At 41.1% G+C, this 22,263-nt stretch overlaps 1 protein-coding gene and 1 pseudogene across 22 annotated transcripts in view; both read left to right on the top strand.

Moving 5' to 3' along the window:
• The window catches only part of Mark3 (microtubule affinity regulating kinase 3), a 105,906-nt gene that overhangs the window by 72,381 nt on the left and 11,262 nt on the right, over positions 1–22,263 (top strand). For 18 of the 22 annotated variants that reach the window (XM_021732770.2, XM_040275627.2, XM_021732771.2 and 15 more), the window contains 7 exons: positions 1,975–2,211; positions 2,387–2,506; positions 2,971–3,070; positions 3,389–3,501; positions 4,005–4,158; positions 8,419–8,636; positions 15,683–15,786. In XM_021732770.2, the coding sequence (XP_021588445.2) occupies positions 1,975–2,211; positions 2,387–2,506; positions 2,971–3,070; positions 3,389–3,501; positions 4,005–4,158; positions 8,419–8,636; positions 15,683–15,786 (1,046 nt within the window). The remainder of the gene's footprint in view (positions 1–1,974; positions 2,212–2,386; positions 2,507–2,970; positions 3,071–3,388; positions 3,502–4,004; positions 4,159–8,418; positions 8,637–15,682; positions 15,787–22,263) is intronic. The other 4 variants (XM_021732772.2, XM_013362574.2, XM_078050971.1 and 1 more) reach the window with 1 other exon arrangement.
• On the top strand, positions 8,644–11,548 carry LOC110599050 (AFG2-interacting ribosome maturation factor pseudogene; annotated as a pseudogene).

Genomic DNA, 22,263 nt, shown 5'->3' on the forward strand with positions numbered 1-22,263 from the left:
AGTTATTTCACAAATGAGGCATGTATTAGATGTGTTATTAAAGAGGAAAAATAAATCCTATGACAATTGAATCCTATTCATCAAATTATACAAAGGAGTATTAAAATAAAAGTGAAGTTTATTAAAAGTATTTCCTGTTTTAGTGACAGCTAGTAGTTGATCTCTGGAGCACAGTGGTTAAAACCAAAAAGAGAAAAAAATCCCCGAGAATTGCACAGGTGCCCCTGGACAGTATCTCCAGTGCTGTGTTGTACCCTTTCTACCCAAGTGAGCATTCTCCCCTGCCAACAGCAGTCCTGCTAGAGGCCTCCTGTGGGCCTGCACCTCTGTCCTTACTCAGAGAAGGAAGAGGTTGTGTGGCTGGCAGAGCACTTTCCCACCAGGCCCATCTACCCAACACACCTACAGACAGCCTTCACTTCCCTCCTTTTTACAAGAATGTGGTACCCTGCAGGGCTGTGCAGTCTGCTGCCTCATCGGTCTGTTTCTTCCTTTACTCTCTTTCTCTTCCACCTTCTCACCAAGAGCATTCCACATGCTGGAGTTTACCCCATATTGCAGTTGATCCTAGTTTCTCCGTTAGGTACCTTACAGATATAATACCTCTCTCTTTCCACCTTCACAGCACATTCTCCAGTTATTTACTAGATACTCAGTCTTGACTTTGCACTCTTCTCTGTGCCCTTCTCATGCAAGCTGTCCTCTTACTTGCTCCTATTGCTGCCCACCCTCAGTGCATTTGATTTTATTCTAGGAGCTCCGGTGGCTGCCTATGTACCAGTGACCTTTGGTCTCTTCCCAGGATGCAGGTGGCATGAAGGCCTCTTTACCTGAGCACCCCTTGGCTTCTCAGCATATCCAAAGCCTGAGCTCTTCCTTCCTAATGTCTTCTGTTTCTGATTTTGCCCCTTCCTCACCAGTATGATTTCCACATTGCATCCAGAGTAGTCTTTAGAAAACATAAATAAGATTGTCACATCTCTGCTTAACAACTCCACAGTAGCTTCCTCTTTCCCTCAGAATGAAAACCTATACTTCTCAAGCACAAGTCACTTGGCAGCCCTTTGCATTTCAGCCTGGCCACCTGTGCATCTCACATAGGATTTCAGGTTCTAGAAAGAATAGGTTTCAGACTGTTCTACCTGCAAACCCACCCTCTGGGATCAGTTGTCTCAGGCTTGATTTTACTTCTTCTGGGAAGCTGCCTGCCCACCAGTGCTGAGCCCCTGGTGTGTAGAACCTCTGCCACAGTGCATGAGTCTCCGGCAGCTGGCAGCTGCTTATCTTCCTCCTCTCCCACTTTTTTAAGTTGTAGATGGACACAGTACCTTTATTTTATTTATTGTTATGTGGTGCTGAGGATCAAACCCAATGCTTTACACACACTAGACAAGCACTGTACCACTGAGCTACAACCACAGCCCTTCTTCTCTCCCCTTCTGAACTGAGGCAGGGCCCTGTCTGGCTCATCCTTACACTTCCATCACCAGTCCAACCTCTGCTGTGTGGTAACTGCTTCGTATATGTTGGTTGAAGTAAATGAAAGGGGCTGATTTTTTTCTCTTGCGTGAGATTTCTCCCTTCCCAATAATAGCCATTTCTCAACTCTAGCAGTTTTTATGAAATACAGCTGTCTACTTAAAGCAGGAGCCTATATTTTTTAAAAGCCTTATTGTTAATCATAAAGGTTATTGTGTTTTTCTTGATCTTGGGGGTATATTGAATGTTTAAATTACTGCTGTAATTAATCTGTATTTGATGTGTGTTTTGGATTATTCATGTTATAAAATTAAGAGTTCTAATTTGTCTCCTGCTTTTTCTCTAGAAGCAGTGTTTTCTCATTTTTATTATTAGGAGATACTGATCTCATGTCATTACAAAAAGTTTTCATGAGAGGATGCTGACTCATAATGAGTCAGAATTGTAATTGTTTTTTGGTTAACTTTCATGTTTATCTTGGTGTTTTCCCTCTAGGCTGAAAATCTGTTGTTAGATGCAGATATGAACATTAAAATAGCAGATTTTGGTTTCAGCAACGAGTTCACTCTTGGCAGTAAGCTAGACACATTCTGTGGTAGTCCTCCATACGCAGCCCCAGAGCTTTTCCAGGGCAAGAAGTACGACGGGCCAGAAGTCGACGTGTGGAGTCTTGGCGTGATTCTGTACACCCTAGTCAGCGGGTCACTTCCCTTTGACGGGCAAAATCTGAAGGTATAAGAATTTGGTATAGTCATGTTCTTCTCCAAACTAAGAGGATTTTTATGAAGTTGTATGAATTGATGTTTTTAATGTTATATTGGTATGGGGGCTTTAGTGGGTTTTCTTTTTTCTTTTTCTTTTTTTAACCTTAAAGTTGACTCATTTTCTTTCCTCTACATCCCCAAAGGAACTTAGAGAGAGAGTGTTACGAGGGAAATACAGAATCCCTTTCTACATGTCCACAGACTGTGAAAACCTTCTCAAACGCTTCCTGGTGCTAAACCCAATTAAGCGAGGCACTCTAGAGGTAATAATACAAGTGACTTGGAGAGTCATGAGTATTTTCAGAACTTGCTTGGTTTGTATGACATACTAAAATCTCTCCTGGGCTTTTTTAAAGCATGAAGTGAAAAAAAAAAATATATTTCTTTTCTTTAAGTTACCTCTTTTTGGTGAGGGGAGGGTGGTACCTGAGATCAAACCCAGGGCCTCACACATTCTAGATAAGCAGTCTGCCACTGAGCTACATCCCTAGCCCTTTTTATTTTATTTTGAGGCAGATCTTGCAAAATTGCTTGTCTAGCCTAGATTCTGCCATCCTCCTGCCTCAACCTTTCACCTGTATAGCTGGGATTACAGGTGCATGCCACCATGCCTGGGTTAAGTTACCTTTTGAACTGTAATCAATAAAATGTTGAAAATAAATTTTTCTATATTGTGGTCATTGGGATATTTTATTTTATGCTGCTAATGAATGGTTCACCTTTACAGCAAATCATGAAGGACAGGTGGATCAATGCAGGGCATGAGGAAGATGAGCTTAAACCCTTTGTTGAACCAGAACTAGACATCTCAGACCAGAAGAGAATAGGTAATTCCTCTGTGCCTACGTGTTTGTGTATATCTACTTACATGACTTGTTGTCTTCACTCCTATATGCGCACCTCAAGTATGAATAATGAGAAATGTGTACAAGACATACTGTCTGGCTTCTCTGTTCTGCCCCATTCATGAATCACCACCTGTAGTTTCCTGCGTCAGTACCCAGAAACAGAAACACATTCAACCATTTGTTTATGTTAGGAAGTGTATGATTTTTTTAGGTCAAATAAGGAAAATTATTTTACTCTGTAACAGATGATTTCTTATGCAAATAAAACACATAAACCATATTATACCCTTCTTTTAGATATTATGGTAGGAATGGGATATTCACAAGAAGAAATTCAAGAATCTCTCAGTAAAATGAAATATGATGAAATCACAGCTACATACTTGTTGTTGGGGAGAAAATCTTCAGAGGTAAGAGTAATCAAAGAGGAAGAGCTAAAATATCCTTTATATGAATGATCAGTTTATATAAACTATTTTCTTTGGTTATTTTTTTAATATATAAAACATTTGATGCAATATTTTTTAAGTTTACCTACAAATAACAAATCTTAACTCCTGTGACCATTATGAGCTACTATTTTAACTTTAAAATAACAATGCCTTAAAATATATAGGAATATTCATAAATTAACCTGTAGTAATTAATAGTTTAGAAATGATGTGTCAAATCAAGCAAACAAAGCATCGTTAGTTTGAGAAAGCTTAGAAAGATCATTAATATATAACCTTTTGTGAGTTTTCCCAGCAGTCAGAAAAATGCTTTTGCCTGAGTTTAGGGTTGTCACCTTGTACATCGCTGTGCCCCCTCTCTAAGTGAATGTTCATGAGAGCTGTGTGGTCATGAGAAGTTGAGCTTCCTGACAAGCCACTGGGGTCCGTGTATGGTTGCCGCTCTTCTCATTCTCCCGTAGCTGGACGCTAGTGACTCCAGTTCTAGCAGCAACCTTTCACTTGCTAAGGTGCGGCCAAGCAGTGACCTCAGCAACAGCACTGGCCAGTCTCCTCACCACAAAGTGCAGAGAAGTGTTTCTTCCAGCCAGAAGCAGAGACGGTACAGTGACCATGGTAAGTCTGAGGCTGTTCAGCAGTTCTGGCTGCACCCTTTTTTTGCTTGTGGTCTGCCAGGGTGAAAATTGGTGTGATGTTCCTTTGTGGCATTGCCTGCCTGCCTTTTCTCAGGTTCTGGCACAATCAAGGCTCTTATCTCCTTGACAGATTTGGTGGACTCTGGCTGGGTAAGGCTCAGCTGGGCAGAAGCTCCCCAAGGCTTTTCACCCTCTGAGACCCCTGACTTAGTAGTCTGGAGTTCTGTCCATCTCTTCTCCACCCCTGCCTTGTTTTTACTTTGCAGGACAGCATTCTCTGGTAGAATTCTCTGTGCTTCTAACAATGTTCTATATCTGTGCAGCCCAATCAAGTGGACTTAACAGTGTTTTTAAATCTCACTTAAAGTAAATACATAGAACCACATGTGGCCAGTAGCCACCATGTTGGTTAAAGCAACCCTAGGGAGTCCATGGTACCTCAGTTTTGTCTTAATTGGCTTTAATTGTTATGGTGTCATTCTCATCCTCACTCTTGTTGTTGATTTGGTTAAGCCACCCTCACTCTTAAACTTCACTGGAAGCTGAAAGCTGAAGGCCCCGATGGGTTGGCTGATCTACCCCTGTGGTTATTCTACCTTTAAGGCAGCTCTTTTGGGTTCCTGAGATGCTAGCATATGTGTAGCTGTAAATGTAAAAATTGTGGATATTCCTTTAACTCCAGTATTCTAGGGTTCAGAAAGTAAATCTATATTGACCTAGTCCTATTTTTTTTTTTTTCCTTTCTTCTTTTTCGGTACCAGGGATTGAATTAAGGGGCTCTCAACCAATGAGCCACATGCCGAGCACTTTTTTGTATTTTATTTAGAGACGGAGTCTCACTGAGTTGCTTAGCGCCTTGCTTTTGCTGAGGCTGGCTTTGAACTTGTGATCCTCCTGCCTTAGCCTCCCAAGCCCCTGGGATTACGGGCGTGTTCCATCTTTCCCAAGCTGACCTGGTCCTATTTAAAAGAATGACCTCCTGTGGGACTCCCTGCCAATGTCTTGGCTGGGCACAGAATCACAAGCCACTCACAGCTTTGTAGATTCAAACAGCAATTCTTTATTCCCGAACTCACACCGGCCTCTACAATCACGTTCTGGGGAAATCCACATTCTGCCCGCACAATTCACGTCCCCAAAACTTTCAATTCCAATCAAGAACTCAGCAGGAACTCAGGCAGCAGGAACGCCCTATTCCCAGCAGCAATAAACTTAAACCTCGAACTTCCCTAAAACCCTTATTGTCTTAAACTGGGAACGCCTTAAACCCAAGGACGGGATACTCCCTAAAACCTGGTCAGCTCTAAACCCAGATCCGCCCTGGTCCTTGAGCAAGGTCACCTTTCTCAAACACATGCAAGGTCACAGTGGATTTCCAAGGCAAGTCCATTTAACTTGGGGTACGCTGGCAAGGAAATTTCGATGCGTCATTCCTACTTGGCAATGGCCTCAGCAACTCCCCATTAATCCCTTGTTCATTTCATTTCCCTTCTCTTTACATTTTTTACCTCCATTCTTTGATCTTGAGATTTGAAACTGAGCTACACAAAGCATTCCAGACATGCTTTGGTTTTGCATTAAAAATGATGCTGGTTGGGGTTGTAGTTCAGTGGCAGAGAGCTTGCTTAAGCATGTGTGAGGCACTAGATTCGATCCTCAGCATCACATAAAAATAAATAAAATAAAAGGTATTGTGTCCATCTACACCTAAAAAAAAATAAAGTGAGGCTGCTTTGCTTTGGTTTCCACTGCTCTTCCTGCCAGTGCATGCCAGTGCCTGGCTGGACTGAAGCTGTTGCAGTGTCTGCTCTGCCAGGGTAGAACTGAGCTCAGAACCCATTCTGACACCAGGCTTTGTAGCATCTATGAATGAAGTAGGATTCAGGTCTGTCGCCTTGTGTGTTCTTGTTAATTGCTGATGAAATACGCTAGCAGATGCCCACATTTTTTTCCTAAAATCATTCAATTTAAAGGGAATTGTTCCTAAATGCTGAAAGAAACCTAGTAATTCAATTTTCTCATTTCTTTAGGCATTGCCTTAATAAGTTTGTTCTTCCTTAGGCCCATAGGTTTTATCTGTATTAATGCCTTTCCCCCTGCTCATAAAATGCTAGAAATAAAAAGAGCTTTGGACCTGATGCCATATACTCACCAGTCCCCCATTTTTTCAATAAAGAAGTAGGTCAAGGAAGGTCACTAGGTCTCCTGAGGTCACAGAGCAAGTGAAGAATACCCAGGGCAAAACCCAAGACACTTGGTCCCTGGTCCTGTGGCTTGTCCACTAAACCACCTCATTGGAGTGGTCTTTTTAATAATAATTTTCAAAGGATTTCAGAATCCTTTCTTGTACCTTCTAATATTAAAAGGAAGTTCATGCAGGACTATTTCCAGAAATTGATTTATAGAGAAAAATCACTGACCATGTTCCTGACATTTTTTTTTTTTTACTCTTTTTGGAGATGAAGTAATTGGCAAAAGAAAGCTCTGACAATGCCCCCAGCACTGTCTTTTAAGTGCTCTGAGCAGGACAGGCCCCAGTGAGCCTCCCAGTGAAGCAGGCCCACTGAAAAGCACTGAGGTCCTTCTGCCTCCGTACCACAAGCCACAGGACCAAGGACCACTCTGACCCCCAGTGCTTCCTAATGTGGGGCCCAGGTGTAAACCCCAGTGTGTATATATATGCACTTTCCTGAGAAGGGTGATCTCAATCAGACTTTCAAAGGGTTCTTTATCTTGTTTTAAAAGAAATTGATTTATTAATTAATAAATTTGATAATGAGCAATTTGGAAATAATCAGAAAAAAATAATTGGATCCCTTTCTCACATCTTATCTAAGGATAAATTCCAACTGGGCTTCATGATATGAAAATATAAAAAATGAAATCCCTTAGCTATAAGTATAGCTCAGTGTTAGTGTTTGTCTAGCATATGTAAAGCCCTGAGTTCAATCCCCAACACCACACAAAAAAAAAAAGTCCAAAAAAAGTTTTGTAACTTGGACTGGAAAAGTCTTTTTAAATATCATAACCAAACAATAAACTCATGAGGAAAAGACTTATATATGTGACTGTGTGCTACCTCCATACCACCAACTGGTGCACAGTAAATAGGAAGGAACCTCGATACCTACAGTGATGTGGATGGATACTAAGTGGGAAGAACAGTCTCAAGTCACATGCTATTGATTATATTCATATAATATTCTTGAAATGACAGAATGATAGATATGGAGCACAGGTTATTGGTTGTCAGAGCTAAAGATCAGGGAATTGGGGTGGAAGATGGCTGAGGCCATGAAAGGGTAGCCCCACAAGGTCTATGATAAAATGTGTAGTATTAGACACACAAGTGCAAATAAAATGGGGAATTTGAATGAGGCTGTAGAGTGGATTGGTGTCTATCTCCATTCAGAATCTCATATTTTAAAAAAGGTTTTTGTACTTCCTTTTTTTTAAAAAAAAATATATATATATATACATATATATATATATATATATATATATTTAGTTGTTGATAGACATTTATTTATACACAGTTCTGAGAATCAAACCCAGTGCCTGTCACAGGCAGATGCACTACCGCTGAGCCACAACCCCAACCCCAACCCCTAGTAAGCGAAATTTAAAATCAAATTCTGTTTGTGGGGTTTTTTTGTTTTTGTTTTTTTTGGTACTAAGGATTGAACGCAGGGGTGCTTACCACCAAGCCACATCCCCACCTCTTTTTAAAAATATTTTATTAGCAACAGGGTCTTGCCAGGTTGCTCAGGGCCTCCCTGAGTTGCTGAGGCTGAGTTTTAACTCGAAATCTTCCTGTCTCAGCCTCCCGAGTCACTGAGATTACAGACATGTGCCACTGTGACTGGCAATCAGATTCATTTTATAGAGCAGGGTCAATATTATATGTAAAATGGGAACCATTTTAAGGATTTTACTGTTTTATACTTTTTAGATGAATCTTAGATTATCTTACAATTTTTTTCACAGAATAATATGTGAAACTGCTTTTTTTTTTTTTTTTAACTCAAGGGCATTCTACCACTGAACCACAGCTCCAGCTCTTTTTATTATTATTGTTATTTTATTTTGAGACTGGACTCATTAAGTAGCAATTCCTGCTTCCTGAGTCACTGGGATTACAAGCCTTTGCCACTGCATCAGCTACTTTCTGTCTTTTAAAGCATGAACTTTTTTTTTTTTTTTTTTTTTTTTTTTTTTTTTTTTTTTTTTTTTTTTTTAGCTGGACCAGCTATTCCTTCAGTTGTGGCATATCCAAAGAGGAGTCAGACCAGCACTGCAGATAGTGACCTCAAAGAAGATGGAATTCCTTCCCGGAAATCAGGTGGCAGTGCTGGGGGAGGAAAGGGAATTGCTCCAGCCAGTCCCATGCTTGGGAATGCAAGTAATCCCAACAAGGCGGATATTCCTGAACGAAAGAAAAGCCCCGCTGTCCCCAGTGTAAGTATTGCTGGCCTGAGGAGTAGTCCCTAGGATTGCTGGGCTAGAACCAGCTAGACACCACTATTCTGAGTCTACCTGTTTCACTCCTGTGCTCTCCTCTGCTTGGAACATCCATCCACTAGGCTGCATACTATCTCCACCTATAGAAATTCCACTTGCTACATTGTAGGTATTTCTGGTTGATACCCCCTGTTCTACTTCATTCCTGCTGCTATGACACAATACCTGGCTGAGTATAAGGAACAGAAATTCATTCTTATTGTTCTAGAGGCCAGAAAATCCCAGGGCAAAGCAAAGCATTACCAGGTTCATTGGCATTTGCTCCCAAGGTGGTACCCTGTTGCTATATCCTCCAGAGAAGAACATTGTGCACACACAGCACAGGGGCAAATTTGCCGCTGACAAGCCCATTCATAAAACACTGATGACCTTCTGAAGCCCCACTTAGTGTCATTACATTGGAGATGATGCTTCAACATGAATTTTGGAGGGATGCGAACATTTAAACATAGCACATGTCCCACACACTGGGTGAGTGATCAGGTCCTGTGTGTAAAGGCTCTTTGCAATTAACTGTACAGACATCTGAGCTTTAGATTGTGTCTGGTACTAGACATGGAGTGACCGCACAGTCTAATGGAGGAAGTCAGTAAAAACTGCAGTGCAGACAGGTGACAGTGATCAGAAGCCTGGTGGGCATGGCACCTGGAGGCTGTGCTCTAGCAGGGCATGTGTGCCCTATGCCAGGGACCATGACTTAGCTAGACTATAACGTAAAGAAAATGCAAGGCAGTTGGTAATTGCCTGAAGTTACATTGCTGACCTTAATCTCTGCCCTTAATAAAAATATCCCCAGTGAGTAGTTAGTGTTTGTTCAATTGAATTGAATCCATTCTGATTCAGAACACTTTACTGTGAATTGAAGTGTTTCTCTCTGATAATTGTTTTTAGCATTGCTAGAAGTATTGTTTGGAAATAATTTGCAGAGAAGTGAGTGAAGTTAAGATTATTCAGCAAGCATGTCTTATTTACAAAGGTAACTGTGAGGCAGCCCTTCTTCTGCCCCAGAAAAACCTGAGAGAGGAGCCCCAGGCAGGCTGCTTCTCCCTTGGAAGCTTTTCATCAAATACTGAATGGGACAGAGGTGCATAAAAGAGCTCCAGGTTTTTTTTTTTTTTAGAGAGAGAGAATTTTTTTTTAATATTTATTTTTTAGTTTTCGGCAGACACAACATCTTTGTATGTGGTGCTGAGGATCGAACCCAGGCCGCACGCATGCCAGGGTAACGCGCTACTGCTTGAGCCACATCCCCAGCCCCAGCTCCAGGGTTTTCATCTTCATCCTCCAGCATTGTGTTTAGTCGTAGTAAACCCTGTGTTAAAAATATTTGTATTTTGCTGCTTCTTTTTTGTTTTTGATTCTTTTTTGGGGTAACCAGGGATTGAACCCAGGAGCACTTAACCACTGAGCCCCATCCCTATTCATTTTCTATATTTTATTTAGAGACAAGGCCTTGCTAAGTTGCTGAGGCTGGCTTTGAACTTGCAATCCTCCTGCCTCAGCCACTCAAGTTACTGGGATTACAGGCATGCACCACCATGCCTGGCTGTATTTTGCCTTCTGAATGCCATAAAATGGAATTGTCATTTCATGGCCCTTTGGTTTAAATTCATTCTTCGACTTTTGTTATTAGCAGAAAAGACAAGGAAGGACTTCATTCTCTGCTTTCATGCCTTTTCCATTGTCATTACTCTTACCTTTCTGCATGCTACTGTTGCGAAAGGACATCTAGAGCATTATCAGCTACCTATATTTGTTCATAAAAGAGAAGTTGCCTTGGGCTACCCAAAAATAAAATAGAGAGAGAGTGCGAGCCGCTGCGCTTTCCAGAAGAAGATGGCTCAAGACTGGCCTTTACATGCTGTGCAGGAGGCCCTGAAGAAGTGCTTCCCGGCAGTGGAGGAGCAGCAGGGCCTGTGGGAGAGCACCCTGCGTGGACTGCTGGCTGCTCCTGGCCTCCCTCAGCAACCTGGCAAAGCAGTTGCAGGCCACGCAAAGCATGCGGTTCCAAGATGTGCTGGCGCTCCGGGCTGAGTAGCTGAGGCGCAAGCAGCTGGCGGCTGGGGACATTGTCCTGGACAAGCTAAGAGAGAGGCTAGCCACCCTCCTCAAGATGCGCGACACGGTCAGCAGCCATGTGGAGCAAGTGTTTCAGGTCTGTGAGCAACATGCAGATGTGGTCCGCCTTGATGCTGTTCTGCAGCCCTCGGCTGAGAGCCCTTCAGTGGTTGACATGTTGAAATGGTTGCAAGATATTGAGAGACATTATTGAAGTTCGTATCTGAAGAGAAAGTATCTCTTTTCCTCTATCCAGTGGGGAGACTTGGCAGGTATCCAAGCATTGCCCAAGGCCTGGGACCAAATTTCAACAGATGAACACCAAGATCTTGTACAAGATATCCTACTGAATTTTTCCTTCTTCCTGGAAGAATAAGGAAACTTCACGTTTATGTGGAGACCAGAAGCACCACAGTTAAAGACTGACATTGCTGCATTGTGGTATTTCTAAAGAAACATCAGCATAACAACCTAACATGTTTGAAATATTAATGCCTAAAACATAAGGACTGGGTCCTCATACGATTGTTTCTGGGGCTTCTCCATGCCAGACTGTGCCAAGGGTTCCTGGGCCATTGCTTGCCCTTCCTGAGGTTCAAGGCAGTGGAGGAGATAGAGAGAAAGCAGGAAAGGCAGTACTGATAAACCTGTCTATAAGGACCAAGCAGCAAGGAAGGAAAGGACAGGAGATAAAGGGCAGAAGTCACCTGTGGCATTATCTGAAGCACCAAGTCTGACTGATATCGGATCCTGGCTTTGTGTCTGTACTTGACACCTTGAAGAACGAAAAAGAGATTTTGATGAAAAATAAAATAGCAGAGTAATTAACCATGTATTAGTTAGCATTGCTAGAATATAATACCTGAAGCAACTAACTTATAAAAAGAAAGGGTTTGTTTTGGCTCACAGTTCTAGCAGTTCCAGTACAGGACGGGGCAGCTTTGTAGCTTTGGGCCTCCAGTGAAGGCAGTACATCATGGCAGGAACATGTGGTGGAACACACCACTCACTTCCTTAGCCAGGAAACAGAGAGTGGATGGTCCAGGGCCATAACCCTGATGACCTAAGTACCTCCCACCAGGCCCCACCTCCAATATTGCCACACTAGAGCCTAGTCTTTTAACTCCTGGACCTTGGGGAACAGTCATCCAGATGATAACAACAACATTATCATAATTTGTCCCATTAGTTTTCAATGTTTTACTGCACATGGTCCACTCATGCTTCATTAAGGGTGAGTGCTTTATCTTTGTTCAGAAATTATATGATTAGAAAAAAGATTATAGGGCTGAGGTTGTGGCTCAGTGGCAGAGCACTTGCCTTGAACATGTGAGGCAAGTAAAGATATCATGTCCATCTACAACTAAAAGAATTTTTTTTTTTAGAGAGAATTTTTTAATATTTATTTTCTAGTTTTCAGCAGACACAACATCTTTGTATGTGGTGCTGAGGATCAAACCTGGGCCGCACGCATGCCAGGCGAGCGCGCTACCGCTTGAGCCACATCCCCAGCCCTAGAATGTTTTTTTTTTAATATCTTTATTTTTATGTGGTGCTGAGGATCCTGAGGATCGAACCCAGTGCCTCATACATGCAAGGTGGTGCTCTACCACCGAGCTACAGCCCCAGCCCAACTAAAAGAATATTTTAAAAAGAAAAAAATGGGGGTTGGGGGTTGTGGCTCAGCAGTAGAGCACTTGTCTGGCATGTGCGGCGCCCTGGGTTTGATCCTCAGAACTACATATAAATCAATAAACTAAAGGTATAAAAAAGAAAGAAAGAAAAAAATGATTATAGATTGGAATGGGCATCATGTTGCACACCTGTAATCCCAGTGGCTCAGGGGGCTAAGCCAGACTTAGCAATTTGGTGAGACCCTAATTCAAAAATAAAAAAGAACTGGTAAAGCACTTGCCAAATGTGCACACCTCTGGGTTCCATCTCCAGTGCTGCAAAAAGTAGTAGTAATAATAATAATAAATTATACGAAGCCAGCACCTGCCTGCGATTCCAATGACTCTGGAGGATGAGGCAGAAGGATTGAAAGTTCAGGGCCAGCCTGAGCAACCTTGCAAGGACCTAACCACTTAGGGAAACGCTGTCTCGTGATTAAAAAAAAAAAAAAAAGCCACTAGGAATGTAGCTCAATGACAAACACCCGCTGAGTGTTCAATCCCCTATACAGACAGAGAAGAGGGAAGGATGGGAGAAAATGGTAAAATTCATCATTTTGACTTTAGTTCCTTTTTAAAAAGTTTTTATTTCAAGAGCTAGATTGATATGCTGTTCACATGACATATAGTTACCCATTTTAAAGTATGCAGCTCGGTGGCATTTACTGTGCTCAGTGTTGTGCAACCACCATTTCTCTCCAGTTTCTTAAGATTTCAACAATCCCAAAGAGTACCCTCTACCCATTAAATATCATCCCATTCCTCCTCCCCTGGCAATCACCAGTCTGTTTTCTCTCTCCAGGCTTGCCTGTTCCAAACATTTCATATAAGTGGAACCATGTAATGTGTGTTCTTTTGTGTCTGCCTTCTTTAACTCAGCATGTTTTCAGAATTCATCTGAGTTATAACATGTATTAGTACTCTATTCCGTTTTACAGCTAACTAATATGCCTTTGGGTACATGCAGACCGCAATTTGTCTGAATATCTGTCGATAGGAATTTAGGTTATTTCCACCTTTTATTTATGTTCAATAAAGTGTTATAAACATTCTTTTGTTAATATTTATTTTTTAGTTTTTTAGGTGGATACTGCATTTTTATTTTATTTTTATGTGGTGCTAAGGATGGAACCTAGTGCCTCATGCATGCTAGGCAAGCACTCTACCACTGAGCCACAACCTCAGCCCCAAATAAAGTGTTAGTAAACATTTGTGTGCAGATTTCCATGTGGATTATTTAGCTTTTCATTTATCTTGGACATAATACCAAAGGATAAAATTCCTGGGTCATGGGCTGGGGATGTGGCTCAAGCGGTAGCGCGCTCGCCTGGCATGCATACGGCCCGGGTTCGATCCTCAGCACCACATACCAACAAAGATGTTGTGTCCGCCGAGAACTAAAAAATAAATATTAAAAAAAAAAAAATAAAAAATTCCTGGGTCATGTCATTCTGTTTAACTTTTTGAGGAGCTACCAAACTGTTCATAACATCTGCATCATTTTACATTCCTCCCAGCAATATATGAGAGTTCCTGTTTCTCCACATCCTTGCCAACACTATTTTCATTTTTATTATAACCATCCTAGTGAGTATGAAGTAGTATTTCATGGTTTTTTATATTTCCTTAATGACCAATGATAATCAAACATCTTTTTCTGTGCTTTTTGGCCATTTGTATAACTTCTTTGGATAAATTTCTATTCAAGTTGCCCTTTTTACTTTTTATTTTATTTTATTTTATTTTTATTTTTGTTACTGGGAATTTGCTACCCAGAAGTGCTAAGCTACACCCCCAGCCCTTTTTATTTATTTTAAGACAGGGTCTCACTAAGTTGCTGAAGCTGACCTCGAATTTGAGATTCTCCTGCCTCTCAGCCTCCTGAGTCACTGTGATTGCAGGTGTGAATCCAGCTCAAGTTGGTTTTTTTTTTTTTTTTGGTGGTGGTGCTAGGGATTAAACCCAGGGCCTTGTGCATGATGCAAGGCAAGCAGTCTACCAATTTAGCATATCCCCCAGCCCTTCAAGTGCCCATTTTGGGGGTATTTTTTGTTGTTTTTTTTTTTCAATCTGTAATTTTTTTTATTGTTCATTATTTATTTTTTCCCTTTTTTTTCTTCCTTTTTTTCTTTTAATTTTAATTTGTAATATATGACAAGAGGATGCCTTACAATTCACATTCCATATATAGAACACAATTTTTCATATCTCTGGTTATACACAAAGTAGAGTCACATCCTTTGTGTCTTCATACATATACTTAGGATAATGATAACCATCACATTTCACCATCTTTTCTACCCCTGTACCTGCTCTCTTTCCCTCCCTCCCCTTTTCCTTTTTGCCCCATCTAGAGTTCATTTAATCCCCCTGCACAGCATATTGCCCATTTTTAATTAAGTTGTTTGAAACCAGGCATGGTGATGTTCCTGTACAGTCCCAACTGCTTGGAAGGCTGATGCAGGAAGATCACTTGAGCCTAGGAGTTTCTCTTTATTTTCTTGATAATGTTCATTGATACACACAATTCCATTTTGGGGGGGTAGAGATTGGTACCTGGCATCAAATTGGTGACACTTAAGCACTGTGCCACATCCCCAGTCTTTTTTTTTTTTTTTTTTTTTTTTTTTTGAGACAGGGTCTCACCAAGTTGCAAAATTGCTAAAGCTGGCCTCAAATTTGATCCTTCTGCCTCAGCCTCCTGGGTTGCTGAAATTACTGGTGTGCACCACTGCGCCCATAACTTTATCCACTTGCTAAAATCTGCCTTATTTTTTATTTATTTATTTGTTTGTTTATTTATTTTAAGTTCATGTTTTTTGGTGCCCTGTCTATGAATCTGATATCAAATCCAATATCATGCAGATGTTTTATGTCAAGAGTTTTTTACTTTATAATTTATATATATATATATATATAAAATAATTTTTTATTTTGAAAGTATTTGCTTTTAAAAAATAGTGGGTCACCCTATTGTCTTGATTTTAAGTAATCTGTGGATGATTATTTTATTTGTTATTAATAGACCAGCTTTTCAAAGTCACTCTGTCATAGCTACTTTTCACTAGGTCTGCCAGATGAGAGTTATACAAGTTGACATCTCCTGTTTTTTTTGTCTTTTGGCCATTGCTGTTGATAATTTAGCATGTTTTTAAAGACTGAGTATTTGTGCTTACATAGATGTGTTCTTTTTTTCCTTATTGGTCTGTACTTAACCTAATAGTTTAACAGAGAAATGCCCTTTTCTTACAGAGTAGCACAGCATCTGGAGGGATGACACGGCGGAATACTTATGTTTGCAGTGAGAGAACCACAGCGGACAGGCATTCATTCATCCAGAATGGCAAGGAGAACAGGTATGACAGTGACCTGTTGGCACAAAAATTTCTTTTTCTAAGAGAAATGGAAGTATGTTGTTTATTTCTCAGATTTTATAATCAAAATTCAAATAATAGTAAGTATTCTTGGAAGGTAAGTAAATTTGATTGCAAGATGCTAGGTTTCCAAATTCTTACTGTCCCAAGTATACCCTCCTGGCTGGCAGGGCCTGATGAGAAGAGGACTAGGTTAGTCCTCCCCATGTGATAGATCGTGGCTGGCTGTTGGCTTGTTGCAGAACAGTGAATGGGGTGAGGGAGGTCAGATTTTGTACATGTCAGTTACTTAAGCAGGGTTGAAAGTGGGAGGCTGGGGGCCTGAAGCAGGGAGTACAAGGTAGGGCAGTGAGTATTCAAGAAAGGGTACCAGTGCCACAAAGACACCAATGGTAGCAGCAGAGTCCCTCCCTCAGACATATTGGAGCATCCAGAAGAAAGGGAGTCTGATATTCTGAATGGTTTAAAAGACAGTAAGGCAGAAGAGGAGCATCAGAAAACTGCAAACAACTGTCTTGGGTTATGAAATAAAATAAGTAAACAGAAAAGTAGGATTAAGTAGGTCCAGAGACCGTGAGGTAGGACTAGTTTAGGGAGAGAGAAAAAAAAGAAACTTGAGTTGATAGAGTGTAATTAAGTGTATGTTCTATATGGAATAGTTTTCCCAGACTGGTATGGATTTTCCTTCTTTATTTTTGGAAAAGTAGTGTATCATCCAAATTCCAAGTGAAAAGATAAAAGTGAGTTCTGGAGTGAAGATCCATGAAATAAGTTCACATCTTTTGTTGTCTTTTGGCCTCCCAGGGACATGAACATCATCTTGTCATATCTAACATCAAAGTTTTTTTGTTTTTTCTTCTGACACTAACTCTCTAAAATGGCACTGATGGTTTCTGTTTCTATTAGTCAGATGACATGTGACCCATAACTTCTGTGACCCCTGAGAAAGACCCTCCCCTGCTTAAACCCTAATTGTCCATCATGTCCCTGTTTTATAGGTAATTTAGGCTTGAACTGATAAGAGGCTGTTTGTTATGTAAGATTATTAATCAGTCAATGAATTTTAAGAAATATTTACATTATGGTGTCCTATTTTCTGACTTCTGTGTGTATGTCTTAACATTGTCTTTTTCCTTATGACAAAAAACTATTTAGGGCTGGGGATGTGGCTCAAGCAGTAACGTGCTTGCCTGGCATTCGCGGGGCGCTGGGTTCGATCCTCAGCACCATATAAAATAAATAAAGATGTTGTGTCCACTGAAAACTGAAAAATAAATATTAAAAATTATTCTCTCTCTCTCTCCCCCCTCCCTCTTTCTCTTAAAAAAAAAAAAAATATATATATATATATATATAATTAAAGAGTCAGGCATGGTGGCATACATCTATAATCTGAGTGATTCCAGAAGCTGAGGTAGGCAAATCTAAGTCAGCCTCAGCCTCAGCAACGTAGCAAAGCCCTAGGTGACTTAATGAGACCCTGTATCAAAATTTTAAAAAATTTAGAAAAGGGCTGGGAATGTGGCATAGTGGTTAAGCAGTCCTGGATTCAATCCCTACTACCAAAATGGGGGCTGCGGGAGAGTGTTTAGAGCAAGTCTTTCATTGCTTCCACCCTTGTGACTGAGTGTGTGCACATTGCACACTCAGGCCAAGTGCACATGTGCCCTTCTCCGGTTCACCTTTTTTAAAATTACTCCATTTATTCATGGAAGTACTTTGAAGACTTCTTTAATTCCTTTGAGTCATTTCCTTTCTGCATCCCCTACAGACACCTTCCTTATTAGGTTGACTGCCCTGTATCTATCACCTGGGCCAGATGAGGTTGACTGTCAACTGGGCCTTCTTGCTTCTCTCAGCATCAGTCATTGAAATACTTTGCTTTGGAAGATGTTGTCTTCAGCCAAACAGAACCTTAGCACCATACCCTACAAAACAGGGCTTGTAGTTTTCAAAATATCTGTATTCTTTCTATTTTGTAGAGTAATTGAAAAACTGTACAAGTATTGAGTTTGAAGGCTAACTAGTGGTCATGTTTTTCATTTTGTGAAGACATGAATGGGACAATTTTCCCTCCCTCACCACTGATGGTTGAGGCTTCCCTCTGCATCATTGACTCAAAGCTCTCTGCTTTGTCCTGTCCTCTCCCACCTCACATCTTATGACTTCACTGCTTGAAAATGCAAGTGAGCTGCAGGATGCCTGGGCCTGTTAACTTCTGGAACAAGCACATTGTTCCACTTTCAACCTTAAATATGTTGGACTCTATTCTGTATGCAGCTGTTCATACAGAATTCCAACATAAGTGATTGGGGCTGACAAAACCAAGGCCTATGCCTGTCTTAACAAGCCCTAACCACCTTCAAAATTCTACTCTGAAAATAGGATGTTATTTCAAAGGCTCACCAAATACAGATTATTTTTCCTTTTGCCACAAGACAGCACAAGTGGGTTTTTATATATGTAGTTTTTTTTTCTTTTCTTTTTAAAATCAGCTTTATGTACTGATTCTAGTGCAATCTTTCTTTGATTGTCAGCTTTCCTGTGTGAGAGAAAACATGGAGCTTGTCATTGGTGTCTGCGGGAAGCACAGGTCTTGGCAGGTTCATGCTTTGGCACAAGCTCCTGTGCATGGTTTTCTGTGTGGGACTAATGTTAGAGCCAGGCACATAGCTTTCTGCTGTGTTGCTCCTGACCACTAAGCAAAACACTAACACTAACACATGGTGCTCAATAGATCTTAGCTCTTGTTATGAATCATAAATTGCTCAGAAAGAATGTGAAGACTTTTCCTGGTTTCCATAGACTGTACCTAACCTTGCAAGTTAATAATGCTGCTGAGCAACCTACCCTGGCACTCTGCTCATCAGCCCCCGTGCTACATAAGACTGCAAAAGGATGTTCTCATTTAAGGAAGTAATATTGTACCCTTAAGGTAAAACACAACAGAGTCCTAAAAGAAGTTTGGGAACTAGGTATCATTGGTTAAAATTTTTCATTGTAAAGTGATTTTACAATTTTATCTGCTTGGTTAGCATGGAGCCACAGGGAAAAGGACTAATGACAGTGAATACATGTGCCTTTTATACAGGAATAGTTTTAATTCTGCTTTTGCCTGACCTGAGTATGCTTTTAGTGAGCACGTGTCATATCAAAATGTTCTGATGTGGGAGAGGAGTCTGAATAGCAAACAATTCAAAGTGCCTGTCCCTTAGCAGCTGTAAGTGGATTAGAGTTTCAAAAAGAAGAAATTATCAATCACAAATACAAAACAGTTAGGAAGGCTCATAGAAACTTGGCTTCATGCAACTTAAAAAACAATTCCTCTTTGGACCCATTATCTATTAAAGCAAATGTAATATACTATTTTGCAGTTGAGGATTATTTTGGGCTAAACTATGAAACATAACATCATTTTCGGTACTCTTCATAAGGGAAATATTGTTTAAACTCTCACAACAACCAACTTAATGAGCTTGTAGAATATATATTAGCCCATTATTGTATAGGGTGTATACATTGAAGATAGTGTTTTGTGAGTTTGGTTGTACGAGCTTGAAATGCAGCAAAAATTTACCGTTTCCAAAGCAGAATGCTAAGCCTGCTTCAGAAGTCAGCAATACATATCCTGTTTCATTGCTTGCTTTGTGGAATTTATGGTGTAACATGAATTAAATTAAAATATTGGAGCTGGATATAGTAGCACACACCTGTGATCCTAGCTACTCAAGAGATTGAAGTAGGAGGATCACAAGTAAGTTACACTTCCATTTTAGAAAGTCCTCTCCCTTCAGGGAGGATCAGGTCTCTGCTGCAAGGCACCTGTGCATCTATTCTCACTGTCTTACGTGCCCTCTAGGTTTTGCCTACACCTCAGCCAGGCATCTGTAGTATGCTTCCTGGGCCAGACACTGCCTGAAAGGCCTACCCTTTTCCAGAAACTTTGAGCTGTTTATATTCTCCAGGGGAAATGCCAGACAACTCCTGCTTCTCCTCTCCTGCTTTCCTCAGTGCAGTCATTGATCCTAGTTCCCAGTTTGGCAAAAAATGTTAGCAGCTGGCTAGGGCACCCAAATGTATTGACTGACCACTGACCTGCTTGGAACAGATCAGAGAACAAGAGACAATGATGCTCATCTGTGACTTCTTAGAAAAATAATGAGAGAGAGAGAGAGAGAGAGTGTGTGTGTGTGTCTGTGTGTCTGTGTATGCCTATAAATCATGTATAGGTAACAGCCAATTATTTTGTCAAATACTTAAACCAAGTTTAGAGGCTCTTTTGTGTGTGACAGTCCAAACTGGGTTAATAAAGACAAAAAAGTTCATATAGTGGTTTATGTATCTTTAAAAAAAGTTCAGGGTAGAACTGGGGTTGTAAGTCAGTGGTGGAGCACTTGCCTAGCATGTGTGAGGCACTAGGTTCTATCCTTAGCACCACATAAAAATAAATAAATAAAACTAAGGTATTGTGTCCATCTACAACTAAAAATATTTAAAATTTTTTTTTAAAAAAATTAAGTTCTGGGTGCTGCACGCCTATGATCCCAGCAGTTCAAAAGGCTAAGGCAGGAGGATCACAAGTTAAAAGCCAGCCTCAGTAATTTAGCGAGCACCTAAACAAAATAAAATATAAATAGGGCTGGGGATGTGGCTCAGTGGTTAAACACCTCTGGGTTCAATCCCTGGTACAAAAAAAAAAAAAAAGTTTAGGAAAATGATTGGAACATCCAAGCATTATGTTAATGAGCCAGACTCGGAAATGAAAGATTTTGTTTTCTCTCATATGTGGAAGCTAAAGAGAAAAAAAAAGAAAAGAGAGGTTCTTATGAAATTAGAAGGAAGACCAAGGGAATTGGGGGTAATGGGGGAATTAAATTATTTAAATTATTGTTGTGTGCATGTATGAATATGTCACAGTGAATCCCACTATTATATATAGATAATTATAATGTACCCCAAAAAAATAATCAAAAAAATGTTCTCAGCTAGTCAGGTCCAGCTCCTAGTTGTGCCTCCTGTAGCAGTTCCATGATGGGGCTTGCTGCAGACCTGACATCGCCCCCACACAGCTCTACTCAGACAGGAGCCCTGAGTTTGTCTCCTTCAGCTGTGTAGGTCTGCCTCTATGGGCCAAGGTAGCTGGGAAGTCTGGGTGGGATCAGTATCACCTGCAACCCAGCCACCTAGAGTTGCTTCCCCCAGAACAAACTGTAAGTACTGTCACCACAAGAGGAGAAGAGATGTTGAATGGGAAAAAAGCAAAACAGAATAGGTTCTTTATAATGCATTTGTTTTCATTTCTTTCTTAGCTAACTGAGCCTCTCTCCCAAGGCCAGAGAGAAATTCTCAAGCAAAACACAGGGACAAGCAGCTCTTCTGGGCCATTCATCTCAAAGACCTCCTGTTGGGACCATCACAATTCCAGTGGCTAATGGGCCAACCTGTTAGGGGGAGATTTGCTGCAGTTAGGGCTTTCTGATGCACTCGAGACAGTGATGAAATGCACCTGCAGGTGCTTCTTCCAGGAAAGGAATCACCACAGTACAGGTGCAAGCCTGAGCTAACGATGAAGGAGAAATAGTTCAGCTCATGTGGGGAGTGTCAGGTTTATCTTCAAGAGGAGACCACCTCTGGCTGAACTTTGAAGCAGGAATAGAAAAATGGCAGCTCACCAGACAGAGAATGAAAGTTCTGATGACCTGGAAGTCCAGTTCTAGGAGGTGGAACTTGGAGAGATGTCAGGGGCTAGAGCAGTGCCTGACAGGGCCATGACAGCTCTGCCAAGTGAGGATCTGAACTTCCTGAAGACCCCTGAGAAAGGTCATGAGCAGATAAACTGCAAGGTTGGGTTTATGTTTTAGGAAGGTCTCAGCTCTGGTAGCTAAACTGGAGATTTGGGGACAAAGGCATGGAGACCAGAGGGGAGTGGGAGGGGGCAGCCCCACACTAACCACAGATGTAGATGTGGAGAGGAGGACCCCCTGAATCCTCCATGTCAACACCAGCAAGATACCACAGTGGCTAGGATACGGGGGCAGAAGGGGAGCACCATCAGGTGCTAGGGCTCAGACATGGGAAGGGTGCCAGGAGGAAGACACTAAGAATAGTGTCAGAATCCCAGTCCTGCCATTCTTAAGGAAAGAAACTGTGTCCCTTTGGAACCCCAGGACACGGGGGCAGAGCTGAAATTGAGGAATTGTGTGATCCTTGTGTCGCTCCCATGGGTAATTATGTCTAGAGCCATCTATGCCAATAGAAACTGCTGGCTACCAGCCACTCTTTCACTCTTCCTGCAAATGGTTAATTTGCTCTGATCAAGATGGTAAAAACCTTCTTGAAAAATGAGGCTCTGGCTGGCATGGTGGCATACACATATAATTCCAGTGCTTTGGAAGGCTGAATCAGGAGGATGCAAGTTTAAGACCAGCCTCAGCACCTTAGCAAGCCCTAGGCAACTTA

This window comes from Ictidomys tridecemlineatus, chromosome 5 (assembly GCF_052094955.1).
Source record: "Ictidomys tridecemlineatus isolate mIctTri1 chromosome 5, mIctTri1.hap1, whole genome shotgun sequence".
Taxonomy (NCBI): domain Eukaryota; kingdom Metazoa; phylum Chordata; class Mammalia; order Rodentia; family Sciuridae; genus Ictidomys; species Ictidomys tridecemlineatus.